Here is a 14,452-nt window from a genome sequence, read left to right as displayed (position 1 = left end):
TAAGAACTCTGCCTAGGTAACATTTATATAATCAGCTAATTTCTAGGAAAATATTGGGAATGATATACTAGCTTTACATTTTTAATCTTAAAATCTAAACATTTTATTAAAGACTATTGAAAACTGGGTGCTAGTTGGTACATACCTCTAATCCTATTTACTTTAGGCTGAGATCTTGAGTATCAAGGTTCAAGCCAGTTTGGGCAGAAAAATCCCTGAAACCCTTATCTCCAGTTAACCAGCAAAAAGCTGGGAATGGAGCTGTGGCTCAAGTGATAGAGCTTTGAGTTTAAGCCCCAGTACTGGCACAAAAATACCTATATAGATACAAAAATGGGGTTGTTCAGGACTGGGCCCTTACATTTTATTTAAGTTATAAACAATCATTTTTTAATGGTTAGGAGTAATGCAATACTGTTTTCAGATGGCTTTTGTCATTACTACAGGTTTAAAGTGATTAAACTATAAAAGAGACAGGAATGAATAGCAAAAGCAATAGAACAGCAGCTGTTAACTAGTGAATTTCTTCTAGGTAATTCATGTGAGAAAGTACAACTTTTTTTTTTGGGTCCGGTCATGGGGCCTGAACTCTGGGCTTGGGCGCTGTCCCTCAGCTCTTCAGCTCAAGGCTAGCGCTCTACCACATGAGCCACAGCGCCATTTCTTCCACAGGTAGAAACTCGGCTCTCAGGAACTGATCTGACTGGTTATTAAGCTAGATCAAGAGCTATTCAACTGAAAGTATGTACAGTTTCCTCCAGTAGTTTTGCTTTCCATGGTTTCAGTAGTGGACTATGTTCCAAAATGATTAGAGTGGAAGATTTCAGAAACAATCTAAGTCTTTTTTTTGTTGGTCGTGGGGCTTGAATTCTGGGCCTGGGCACTGTACCTCAGCTCTTCAGCTCAAGGCGAGCATTCGACCACTTGAGCCACAGTGCCAATTCCAGTTTTCCGAGTGGTTTATTGGAGATAAGAGTCTCATTTCCTGCCCGGTCTGGGCTTGGAAGTGCGATCCTTAGATCTCAGCCTCCTGAGTAGTTAGGATTACAGGCATGAGCCACTAGTGCCCAGCATCTTTAAGTTTTAAACAGCTTAAACTGTAAATTTTCTGCTTTATTCTTTATCTTGGAATTTGTTAAATGTTTTCATAGGTGCATTTAAGGAAAAAAAAAAAAACTTTTAGAGTTTGGTAACACATTGTTTTAGTCATCTAGTTAGTGTTTTGGTCTATGTCCTGCTCTGAGGGAATGGAAATCAAAATAAGATACCACTTCACTCTAGGCTATCTATAATTGAAAAGGCAGTAACATGTAGATAGGATATGAAGAAATTGGATCCCTCATGTTTTGCTGGTGGAATGCAAAATTGTGTAGCTGCTTTTAGCAATACTCTGGCAGTTCGTCAACTGGTTCAATAGTTCCCACTTAACCCAACAATTCATTCCTATGTATATGCACGAAGGGAAAGGAAAACGTCCACTCAAAAACTTGTATACACAAATTTTATAGCAGCATTATTCACAGTGGCCAAAAGTTGGAAGCATTTCAGATGTCCATCAACTGACAAGTAGATAGATGTTGCTTAATCATACAATGGAATATTCAAAATAAAAATGAATAGTACTGATAGATGCTACAATCTGGAGGCACCTTACAGAAATGTTACAAGAAACTATTACTTGATTCCATTTATATGAAATGTCCATTAGACTTCTATGTAGACAGGAATGTGTAAGGCAAGTGGTTGTGAGGAGCAAGCAGAAATGCAGTAAGTGCTCATGGGCATAGGGTTTCTCTTGGGGCCAGTCTTTGTCACATGCAATGATCAAAAGCAGGCCCTTAAATATTAATTTAGGAGAGCCAGATCATGGGGATATTTCATTTACAATGAAAAAAGACACAAAAGACGTAATTTCATTATTTAGAATAGATTTCTTAAAAGTTTTATGCTGCGTATGGTGTAAAATAATCCTACCATTTAACCAAGCTTTTCTAAGGAAGACCAGTCTTATTCTAAATAATTTTGTCTGGATACGTCATTTCTCTAATTTACTCTGTGGTATTATTAAAATTTAAGAAAGCCAAGTAAAAGTGTATTGGATTTTCTACTAAGCCAACTTCAATATGGAAGGACATAAACAGGATGAAGCAACTAAAATGCATCCTAGGATTACTTCACCGCTGGCTTCACTCCAGGTTAACATCTTTAGAGTTATTGGCTAAGTACATAAAATGAGAAGATGAAGACTGAAGTTTCTCAAGGAAATTGTAAATAGAAGTAAAAACCAACAAGCACACAGATTTTTGACAACTTGGTTTACTATTGTAGATGAATCCAGTGGGGCAGGAACTGTTACAGAGTGGCAGCTAGCTACTGATGGGATTAATGTATTTATCATAATTTTAACTAACTATGATGTGATTTAATATACTGCAGGTGACCAATTAGTATTTTTTTCTTCCACATAAATTAAATGTCATTAGGTTATATATTTTTTTTACCATTTTTTTTTTTTTTGGCAGTACTGCAGATTGAATTCAGGGCTCCCTCCCTGGCTTATCAGGAAAACACATGACCCCTTTTTGCTTTGGTTATTTCCAAAGTAGGGACTCACTTTATGCCTGGATTACCCTGGGCTGTGATTCTTCTATTTGTGCTTCTCTAAGTTGCTGGGGATAACACGTATGCACTACTGCACCTCACCACTGAGATAGAAGTCTTTGAGGTCTTTTTTTTTTTTTTTTTGGGTCCGGTCGTAGTGCCTGAACTCTGGGCCTGGGCGCTGTCCCTCAGTTCTTCAGCTCAAGGCTAGCGCTCTACCACTTGAGCCATAGCGCCACTTCCAGCTTTTTTCTTTTTGCTTATGTGGTGCTGAGGAATCGAACCCAGGGCCTCAGGCATGCAAGGCAAGCGCTCTACCACTGAGCCAACTTCCCAGTCCCTCTTTGAGGTCTTTTATGCACAGAATGGTCGTGAACTATTCTATCCTTTGATTTGTGCCTCTCAAGTAGCCAGGATTAAAAGCTTGAGCCACTTAAATGGACATTTTACAACTTATTTTTAAAATTTATCTTGAATACAGGGTTTTAAAAATCTGACTTGATAGTAGGCAGCTTAATCTTTTTTGATCTCACAAAATTAGCCACAGCCACCTCTTCAGAACACTTAAGCTACTGTCTACCTAAACTGTAATTTACAGAGACCATCTGTAAATTAAAAGCCAGTTAGCCAATAGGTTTTCTCTCAAGTCACTGAAGTAGATTCACATTTCTAAGGTCACTTTTTAAAAAAAAAAACTGGCTTTGTATGGTTTAGTTTAGTATTCTTGGAACTTTTCTATTCCTAATTTTCTTCAAAGGAAGCAACGAGACTGATCTTAGTTAAAGACTTGTGGAAGGGGGGCTCTAACAAAATGTGGTTGGGTAAACCACTGTAAATAATCTTGCTGACGACTAATTACTTCAACTAAATAAGGTGAAGATGTGTTAATATGTCATCTCATGGTCATTAAGATGGTTATTTGAAAAGATAGAAAATAAGTGTGAGACTGGAGAAAAATGGAAACTTGTACAACTGAAATGTAAAATAGTGCAGTCATTTTACATTTTCCAAATGGTTAGAAAATTACCATATGAGTGGATTACTAAATCCACTCTTAGGTATATACCCAAAAGAACTGAAATAGATGTTCAGACCAAAACCTTGTGCAAAAATGTTCATAGCAGCACCAGTTAATGGCAGTCAAAAGGTGGAAATAATTGGTCAATTTAGATAGCAAAGTGTATGCATGCAGTAAAATATTATTCAGCCTTAAAAAGGGAGGAAGTGCTAGTATATATTTTAATAGGATGAAAGCCAGATGGAAAAGGTATACAGATTCCATTTATATGAAATATCTAATACAAGTAGATCCAAAGGCAGAAAGCAGATCAGTATTTGACATAAGCTAGGAGAGGAAGAAACAGGACTGCTTCATGGGCAAAGGCTATCTAAAATGTTTAAAACTAGATAGTTGCACACTGTGGTGAATGTATAAATGAAGCTGGATTATACACATTAAACCAGTTAATTTTATGTGAGTTCTGTCTCAATATTTTGGTGTCATTTCAAAGTGTGTTATTTTGGTGTCAGTGTTAGTAAAACATAACCCAAGTTAATACAGGCTTAACATCTTCAATATTGAAAATGTTACCCTCTCTTATAAAGCTGACCGCAGAAATTGGCTTATCAGTTAAAGCTCTTAAAATTACTTCCCCAAGATCTACACAGCACTTCCTGTAAGTACTATATTTAGAGAAATATTAAAAATTTCAAAACAAGCCTGGTGCTGGTGGCTCACACCTGTAACCCTAGCTACTCAGGAGGCTGAGATCTGAGGATCACAGTTAAAAGCCAGCTCCGGAAGGAAAGCCTGTAAGACTTTTATCTCCAATTAACCACCAGAAAACTGGAAGTGGTACTGTGGCTCAAATGGTAGAGTGCTTGTTTTGAGCTGAAGAGCTGAGGGACAGCACCCAGGCCCGGAGTTCAAGCCCCACAACTAACAAAAAAAGCAAAAACAAAAAACCCCCCAAAATATTTGCCTGTTTCTGAACTGCTTGAAAATTCAATGAATGCAGGCCATTTTTCAGAGGATTTTCTCTAATGAGTTATATGAAAACTAATAGTTAAAACTTTTACCTTATATATAGATTTGTCTTAAATACTGTGTAGGAAACTTTTGCCTATATTTTACAACTAGGCAAAATGAGCTGTAAAGATGTCCATTTTCATCAGGGAACTGAACTCTCACAGTAGTATTCTGACCATTGCTCCTTATATTAAGCTCAGAGACCCATACACCTGTGTATGAAGCCAGCACTTTGAGGTAAGACTGTACCTTAGTGCTCCTAGGAAATTCTTAGAAATACGGACTAATGATTTAAGTATTCAGGACTTAAAAAAAAAAAAAAACTACTGTAGCCAGACATTTTGTTTTGCTAATGATTTAACTATCAGTGTACATATTTATAGTGGCAACTGTGTAAGAGTTGCTTTTAGCAGAGTTAACATGGTCCAAAATGTTCTTACTCATTTATAATCAATATAAATATTTGAAATTTTTTCAGCAAGAATTTGTGAATAAAATGTGTATAAAATCTGATAGAATACAAAAGGCTGCTAGAGCTCCCTTATTAAATACTAAAAATTCCAATTAATAGGAAAACTCAAAAGATAGCTTTAAATATTTCTCAATAACATTCTACCCTTATGAATGACAAGGGAATTTTGGTATACCAATTTTCTTGGTGTTCCCCATCTTTGGACTCTAATCATTCTAGCATATATGTATGCTGAGACTGAAGAGTTTATGAGTGGGATGTGCATCTGATCATGTATTTATAGAAATGAACTCCAGGAAATTTGTTCATTTATCTATTTTTAGGAGAGTAAGGGGGGGACACAGAAATGGAGGGACAAAGGTGAACAAATACAGCAGTGATACTCATACACATTATGTTGAAAATCAACTATATAACTGAATGGTAGGTAAAAACTGGGGGAGAGAGAGGGAAAGGGTGACATACAAAAAGAAACATACTTTTTTTTTTTGTCAGTCTTGGGGCTTGAACTCTGGACCTGGGTGCTGTCCCTCAGCTCTTCAGCTCAAGGCTAGTGCTCTACCACATGAGCCACAGCGCCACTTCTGGTTTTCTGGTGGTTTATTGGAGATAAGAGTCTTACAGACTTTCCTGCTGGGGCTGGCTTTGAACCGTGACCTCAGATCTCTGCCTCCTGAATAGCTAGGATTACAGGCGTGAGCCACCGACACCCAGCTCTAGAAACATACTCTTTACAGGACTTAACTGTAACCTCTTCGTTCATCACCTTTATAACAAAAAAAATTTTTTTTTTAAAAATATGAGTGGGAATGGAAAAGACTGGGAGAGTGGGAAGAGGTAACACTGTCCAAAAAGAAATGTACTCATTCATTCCCTGACTTAGATAACTATAACCCCTCTGTACATCACCTTTATAAGAATTAAAAAAGAATCTCCTCCCCCTAAAAAAGTATATGAGCACTTCAGAATAACATCTCAACTTACTGAAGTATCCTAAAATACTTATATAATCTGATTATACTGTTTAATCAGGAAATATCAAACTTAAGTGCTGTTTGAAAAGGGCTTAGATTATCTTGCCCATGTAATTGTAACCCCTCTGTACGGTATTTTCACAATTAAAAAAAAAAGAGGGCTTAGTTTTTCTGATCAGAGTTCAATTAAGACAACCTTGGTATTAAAAATCAGGATACTTTTTTCACAAGCAAGGAGAATCATCTTAGGTTATATTTCATTCAAAGCATTTTTCAACTTCCTGCTGAGAAACTTACCATTGTTTTTCTCAAGTTACTATAAGGGTTTGTCAAGATGTTTGTCTGAAAGCTGACCAAAACCAATTTTATTTATTATTTTTAGTTCTGATACTAGGACTCTTAACTAGATACCTGACATGTTTGCTCACTGGCTAGTGCTCTACCAACTGAGCCACACCTCCAACTCCAAAAACCAATTTTAGAAAGGAAAAAAAAGGCAAGTCATGTAGCTTCATGTAGTATGTATGCTCAGCATGGTCACGACCCTGGGTTCAATCCCCAGCACCACTAAAAACAGGAGAAAAATAGTCTTTCTGCAAAAGAATCAGGTTCTGGCTCTATTTACATATTTATATACTTATAAATTAGTTAAATGTTTTAAAAAATGAAAATGTTTAGGGGGACTGGGATGTAGCTCTGTGGTAAAAGCCCTGGGATCAATCCCCAGCACCAAGGAGGAAGGGGACAGATTTAAGAAGGCACAATTTGGTATCGTCAATTTTTCTCATTTATAAACTTTTTTTTTTTTTTTTTGGGTCCGGTCGTGGGGCCTGAACTCTGGGCCTGGGTGCTGTCCCTCAGCTCCTTAGCTAAATTCTAGTGCTCTACCACTTGAACCACAGCATCGCTTCTGGCTTTTTTCTTTTTGCTTATGTGGTGCTGAGGAACTGAACCCAGGGCCTCATGCATGCAAGGCAAGCGCTCTACCACTGAGACACCTGCCCAGCCCCATTTATAAGCTTCTTTTAAACAAGATTCCAAGAATTGCCACTTTAATCTTTCCCTTCATATATCCTTGTGAAGTGCATGTAAAACTATTTCACTCTTAAATTGACATCAAGTGTAAACAATGTATGGTGACAACAGAATACGAAGGAAAGACTCATTAAAAACTGGATAGTTCTTATGGTATTGGGTTTGATATTAAAGAATTTGAAACAAGGGCTTCCATGGAAAAATAGTGTTTGAGATTAGTAGGCTCTTAATAAGCTTGAAATTAAAATGCAGGAAAATAAGTTATCCTGAAAAATAACAAAAAGAAAAAGCTACAGCACTACAAATATAGTGGCAAATATTTTAATGTTTGTCCTCTGGACAAGTGAAATTTCTAATTTTAAAAATTTTAGCTTCATATTTCTCTCTTACATATATGAATTATATATAGTGATGTTCTGGAACTCATACTAGATTGCTCAAGTCTGTAAGAAAAAGTTTCTTATTTCAGATGTGGCCAACATTCCTTTTACTCTTCTTCCTATATATAAAAACTGACAATTGCAAATACTTCGAACAGAGAAATGCTCAGTGGTTCATCCAGGTTTTAAGCTTCTATCAGTAAAAAACTTAAAAAAAAAAAAAAAAAAAAAAAGTATTGTGCTACAGCCCCCAGCATCTTATGGTCAAATACCCTGTTGATTTATGAACAGTTTTCATAAGCAAAAGTGAGAGTGATTTGAGTTGATTATGCTGCTAATCTGAATACTAAATTGTGCTTGGAGACTTAAAAAATAAAATGAGCTGTAATATGAAGGAGAATATAAAGTGCATTAAGAAACAAAATATACTACAAGTGAATGAAAATATTGTTAGTTGAAAAAGAAGCAATAGCAAAGAGTGATTGTATATTTCAATCTTTTGTTAAAGCTCTGAAATTGTAGTAAATTCCTAACCAAATTGAGGTAGAAGTAGACCCTAATATTTCATGTATCAGAACTTAGGTTTCTCACCTTAACCTGTATGTTTTCTCCCCTAATTATAAGAACATAATTCAATGTGAAATGAGTTATGAAAAAAAATGATAAGATCCTTTGAATGGTACTTATAAAATTCTTAATTGCCAGCTAAAAAAACATTTATAAAAGTTTACACAATAATTCAGTTTTCTTCTTGCTAGTCCTAAATACATTTGTTTTTACTCCAAGTTTATGAAATTAAAAAAGGCAGAGAGAAACTATACGATGCAAACATTATGAGGGTCTTATAACAAAGACTGGAACATAACTAGTAGGGAAGAAACATGTAGTTTTACCTTAATGTCTGGATTTCCTCTTTGAAGGTTACATGTAAGACTTGGTTCAGATTTTCTGCAAAGCAAATTACTTCCTTTTCAGACTTAAAATCAATTCCACCAAACAGAAATCTACTTCCATTTTAAATCACATACAATTGCTATGTGATCAGAAGGATGGGAAACACTAGGTAAGGCCTGGTGGGTGGTAACTTCTTCATGGCTAGGTAATGGAATCACCTGTTCAACTTCTAAAGCATTTAAGTCAATGAAAATGTAATCTAGACATCCATGAAAGCCACCCACATAATTTGTGTAAGCAGGTTCACCACAAGCACTCTTCAGTTTAAAGCTGTGTGTAAGAGACATGTTGCATCTTTCCTCTTCCCCATTGGAAGCCCAGTCTTCATGATCCTCTGCAATGTCGCCATTGATGACAAAATGATATACTCCTGTTGATGGTGTACTATTAAAGTCCCCACAAAATATAACTGGTATACCAGGATACAGATCACATGAGACATGTCTAATGTGAGCCAAAGCTACAGCCATTTGAATGAGTCGAATGTACCCACCTATGAATATAAAAAAATATCATTAATGTAAGTACTTATTGTCTCAAAAACAAATCAGAACAAAAACATGTCAAACTACTTGAGTGATACTTGAAATACGGACTTGTGTAGAACACCTTCAGCAGTTTAAGTCACAAGCTTCTGGGTGACACTGGAGAAACGTGTACAGAGCCAAGGATAGTGGTGTACCTATAATCCCAGGACTTGTGAGGCCAAGACATGAAGATTACAAATGCCAGACCAGCCTGGTCTACATAGTAAAAATCTGTCTCAAAAAAACAAACTCACAGCTTTAGCATCACTTTTGAAACAGAACAAAACTTACCTTTTGGATGCCAGTAAAGATGGGTATTAGCAACACATATCTTTTTAGAAGAGTCCTTTGTAGACTGAAGAACTGAAACCTAAAGTAAACAAAAAGGACCAGTTCAATTAGTATCTGATTATCTTCTGATGTTTTTCATCTAAGACTATGTATGATGAACTGACTCTTATTCTCTTTCTTTCTTTGAGGGTACTAAGATCACAATTATAAAATTTGATATGTAAATTATAGGGTATAATGAACAGGATTCAGCATAGCTTTTGGGTGGAGGGTGGCACCAAGATTTACCAGGCAGATGCTCTATTGCTTTGGCCATGCATGCCTCCAGTCCTTTTTTGCTGGTTTTATTTTTTTTTGTTAGTCGTGGGGCTTGAACTCTGAGCCTGGGCGCTGGCCCTCGAGGTGAGCACTCTACCACTTGAGCCACAGCGCCACTTCCAGTTTTCTGGTGGTTTATTGGAGATAAGAATCTCACAACTTTCTTGCCCAGGCTGGCTTTCAACCATGATCCTCAGATCTCAGCCTCATGAGTAACTAGGATTTCAGGCGTGAGCCACCGGCACCCTGCTGCTCTGTTTTTTTTGTTTTTTTTTTTTTAAGATAGTGTCTGTCTCTTCTGGAGCTGGCCCCAACTGCAATCCTCTAATTTCCTCATTGTCAAAATTGGGATGGTAGGTACACATTACCATGCCCACTCTTTTCTTTTGTTCCTTTCAATTTCAGCCTCTCATATGCCTGAGATGACAGGTGTGTACCATCTATTAGATGAGATGGGGTGCTGGGCACTGGTGGCTCACTCCTGTAATGCTATCTAGTCAGGAGCCTGAGATCCAGAGGATCCAGGCTTGGAACCAGGCCAGGCAGAAACATACAAAAGACTTGGACTCCAAAGGAACCATCAAATAGCCTGTCATGGCTCAAGTGGGTAGAGCACCAGCCCAGTAAGAAAAGCCAAGTGAGTATGAGGCAGAGTTCAGACTGGTGATAAGCAAAGGGAATAGGGTTTCACAATTTTTTGTCTAGGTTGGTTTCAAACTGCAACCCTCCCAGTCTCATCTCCTAAGTAGGTAGAATTACAGGTGTAAGTCACTGGTGCCCCACTTTCATGTAAAGGTGTAGCAACAGTCCAACACATAAAGTTACTACGGAAGCAGACTTTTCAAGTGAGTAAACCAGCTTTGAGCTGGGCAGCCCTGTGTCTGAATACTCAGCATTTTCAGTAGTAGTACACTCAGTAAACTACCTCATGGAATGCTGTTGTGTGTACTCAAGAGTGTAAAGTGCAGAAAACAGTAGGTCTCAAAAAACGGGATGAAGCCAGATGCCAGTGACTCTCGCCTGTAATCCTAGCTACTTACGAGGCTGAGCTTTGAGGATCATGGTTCAAAGCCAGCTCGGGCAGGAAAGTCCATGAGACTCTTATCTCCAATTAACCACCAGAAAACCGGAAGTGGCACTGTGACTCAAGCGGTAAGCCTTGTGCTGAAGAGCTCAGGGATGGTGCCCAGGCCTAGAGTTCAAGCCCCACAACCGACCAAAAAAAAAAAAAAAAATCCCCCTCAAAACAATAAAAAAACGGGGTGGGGGGGCAGTAGTTATTTTACCTTGAATAAAACCAATTACTTAAGAACTCTGGACATAAAATGAATGTGTTTTAAAAACCAAAGTAGCTTTAAGCCATGTAGCAGTTCATTGGCAAAGAATAACTTCGTACTTGCTTAAAATCTAAGAAATCTGACATTCCCACTTATAAACTGGACAGAATAATAGCTATAAAATGGGATTACAATGATTGGGAGAGGATTAAATGAGTCAAACTTAGCCAATAGTTAGGAAACACCTCATAATAGGCACTGAGCTCTTCTTTCAAGAACTTTAAAATGTGTCAGAATAGTGTTTGATGAATAGCCAAATACCTTACCTATTATAATCTTTTATTTATCACATGTCTCTCCCTGGATTGTAAGCAGGTAAAAAGTCCCTTTGTCTGGTTCAAAGCAATCTGCAAGGTGGCAAGGATAATAGGGGCATGCAATCAACGTATGCTGAATACATGAATGAAAATGACACATGTGCCCAAGATCCAAGAGGAAAGAACGAAATGTGGGCAGTTTCCATTACAACCTCACCACTATCCCCGCACCGCGCCTTCCAGGCCCTTAAAAAGGGGAGAGAACGCGAAGATCAGCACAGGTGGCTCACCTGGAGGACCGAGGATCTCTGGAGCACCCTCTCCTGTGCCAAGGGGTACAAAGCTAGTTTCTCCAGCAGTTCTTTGTGAAGTGAATCTGACTCCAGGGCTTCCTGGAAAGAAATGTCGTGCTGGCTAAGGAGGCTGAACTTGGACTTCCGGTAGAAAGTGGCCAGGCCTTCGTGTTGCTTGATTCGAAACACCCCCTCCAGCCCAAAGGCCTCGAGCGCGGGAACCAGGCTGTCCGAGAACACGGCCCGGTCCACCTCCTGCAGACAGATGAGGTCGGCGTTGTAGCCCGTGAGCTCCTTCTGGATAAGGTTCTGGCGGTAGTCGAGCTCCAGGGCGTAGGGGGCACAGTACGGGTACAGCACAGTCCGCGAGAACTCAGTTTGGGCGTACGTGTCGGCCAGGATGTTGTAGGACACCGTGCGGATGAGCGCGTCCTCGGTCACTTTCTTGGTGTAGAGATGCCGGTGATCGAAAGTGCACGTGCCGGGCCCGGCCTCCACCGGGCACACGCTCTCCAACTCCCGGCTCGGCCCGAAGCGCTGCCCGTTGCCTGGCGTGCAGCGCAGCTTCAGCCGCAGCCCGATGTCAGCGTTGCTCGGGGTGTACACGCGCTCCTCCACACCGGTCTCGGTCCAGGTAGCAGGCGGAGTGGCGGGAGACAACGACGAGGAGCCGCTGCCCTCGGACTCGGCCGCTCCGGGTTTGGATTCCTTATACCAGCGGAACAGGGACCCGGCAGGATCTCCAAACTCCAGGGTGAGTTTGGGACACACCGGGAAGCCCGCCATGATGTACCGCGGCAACTGCAGCTCGGTGAAGGCGGGCGGGTTGCGCTCCACCTTGTACTTGACATCGCCGATCTGCAGCACGGCGCCGTCCTGCCAGGCGTCCACGTTGAGCACGTCCTCGGCCACGGCCTCCTCGCGGTAGTAGAGCTTCACCACCGGCTCGCAGGCCGCGGCCGGCTCCGACACACTCCCGGCGCAGGCCGCCCCACCGCTCGCGCCGGGCCGGTTCTTCCGGCTCTTCTTGGCGGCAGCCGCCTTAGCGTGGCCCTTGAGCGCGTTGGTGGCGATCCGGCTGAGGGCCCGGCCCAGCGGCTCGCTCTGGTCCCGTTGCATGTTCTTGTGGCTGCCGTCGGCCAGCGCAAACGACAGGCTCAGCTTGGGCTCCGAGGGCACGCAGCGCACTACAGCGCGCTCCATGGCGGCCCGCGCCGGGTCGGCGGCCGCCTCGGTCCGGCTGCACCGTTCCACCGCCCTCCGGACCCTACGAAGCGCGGCGCGGAAGCCTGAGAGCCTCCACATGAACCTGGCGGCCCAGCGACACACAAAAGCGGCGGCCGAGGCGCCGCCACTCTGTCAACCGGAGGCCCCGGCACCGCGGCGCCCGGCTCGAGGACCCATTCAGACTCGGCGACTTCCGGCCGGCGAGGCGAGGAGGGCGGCGCTTCCGCTGAGCACTTTCGCCGGGCCCACTCACCTGCTCCTCTTTCACGTCATGCCAGTCGCTTCATTCTAGCACCTTGATTCTTACATCCAGCGGTGAGAGAAGGGTGAAGGAGACACAGAGATGTTAGGGGGGAGTACCAGACACCCCACTCTTCAAAGTTTTGTCGAAAGTGCGGGCTGAGGACGGGACGGAGCGCTCACCACGCCGGAAGCGCGTGGGCGGGGCCGGCCGCGGCTCTGCGCCGCTGCTCGCGGAGGAAGGCGGGCGGGCGGGCTTCCCTGACTGGGCCGCGGAGGCTCCGCTCGCGCCCGAGGCAGCTGATCCTCCGTTGTGCCTGTGGGGGAGCTCCTCCCGGGTTGCGAGTTTTACTCGGGGGGTGTGTGGGGAGCGTGGCTCGTTTCCTGTTCGTAGTTTGGTTGGTGCTGCTCGCTGTGTGGAGAGGTGTGGTGGGTTCCGCTGAGGCGGGGCCGGCTGTTAGAGCCCAGAGCCTCCGCTAGTCAAGCGGCAACATCCGGGAACTTGCACTTAGGGGCGCTTTGCCACGCACGCAGGCTCGTTTGAGCCGCCCGGGCCTTGGGAGGTAAGGTCTCCCACCCTTCGCTTCAGAAGGTGAGGCCCAGAGAGACTGAGTTGTGCAAGTCAGGACGCCTCGGTAAAGTGACAGAAACACCTGGTTCTGGCAGGCTGCTGAGCGCGGGTCAGGTTTGACGCGACACGGACATCTTTTCTAGCTAGAGTTACCAGACTTAGCAGATACAAGCAGGCTTCCAGGGCAATGGGAGTTATATGGACTAAAAGTTTGACATGCCTAGAGGTAACTCTTTACCTGGAATACAGACTTTCAATGAGCATCTTTCTGTTTTGGTGCCAATTCTGGGCTTGAACTCAGGACCAGGGAGCTGTCCCTTAGCCTTTTCGCTCAAGGCTGCCGCTGCCACTTGAGTCACAGCCCCCTGCCTTGTCTGGCTTCCTATGTTGATCCTCAGGTCTCAGGCTTCTAAGTAGCTAGGATTATAGGCTTGGGTCAGCATGGCTCAGCTGGCATCTTATCTTTCTACTTATTTTACAGCATCTGAAATACCAATGATATTAGTGGGTTTGTAGACCAGAAAGCAATTTGTAACTGGAACAATCACCCAACAGAGAGTGATAGCAGGCAGCAAACAGTTGTTCATATTGATTAGGGCATTTAGATAGACAGATAGATAGATAGATAGATAGATAGATAGATAGATAGATAGATAGATAGATAGATAGATAGATAGTCGGTTGTGGGGCTTGAACTCTGGTCCTAGGCGCTGTCCCTCAGCTCTTCAGTTCAAGGCTGGCACTCTACCACTTGAACCACAGCGCCACTCCCGGTTTTCTGGTGGCTTATTGGAGATAAGAGTCTCACAGACTTTCCTTGCCCGGGCTGGCTTTGAACTGTGATCCTCAGATCTCAGCCTCCTGAGTACCTAGGAGTACAGGCGTGAGCCACCAATGCCCGGCTTAGGGCAGTCTTTTATTTTTTTGATGTTTGAGATCCAATCCA

At 42.3% G+C, this 14,452-nt stretch overlaps 1 protein-coding gene across 1 annotated transcript; it reads right to left on the bottom strand.

Annotated features, from left to right (window-relative positions):
* Positions 1 to 7,241: 7,241 nt before the first annotated feature.
* Positions 7,242 to 12,864, bottom strand: Pde12 (phosphodiesterase 12). The gene is made up of 3 exons (XM_042679923.1): positions 11,466 to 12,864; positions 9,264 to 9,342; positions 7,242 to 8,938 (listed from the first exon to the last, which is right to left on the bottom strand). The coding sequence occupies exons 1-3, from the start codon at positions 12,771 to 12,773 to the stop codon at positions 8,496 to 8,498; spliced, it is 1,830 nt and encodes a 609-aa protein (XP_042535857.1). The 5' UTR covers positions 12,774 to 12,864; the 3' UTR covers positions 7,242 to 8,495.
* Positions 12,865 to 14,452: the final 1,588 nt, after the last annotated feature.

Source organism: Dipodomys spectabilis, unplaced genomic scaffold, assembly GCF_019054845.1.
Source record: "Dipodomys spectabilis isolate Male_0828 unplaced genomic scaffold, ASM1905484v1 ptg000054l, whole genome shotgun sequence".
In the NCBI taxonomy this organism is placed as follows: Eukaryota; Metazoa; Chordata; class Mammalia; order Rodentia; family Heteromyidae; genus Dipodomys; species Dipodomys spectabilis.
This window is presented reverse-complemented; position numbering and strand designations above follow the sequence as displayed.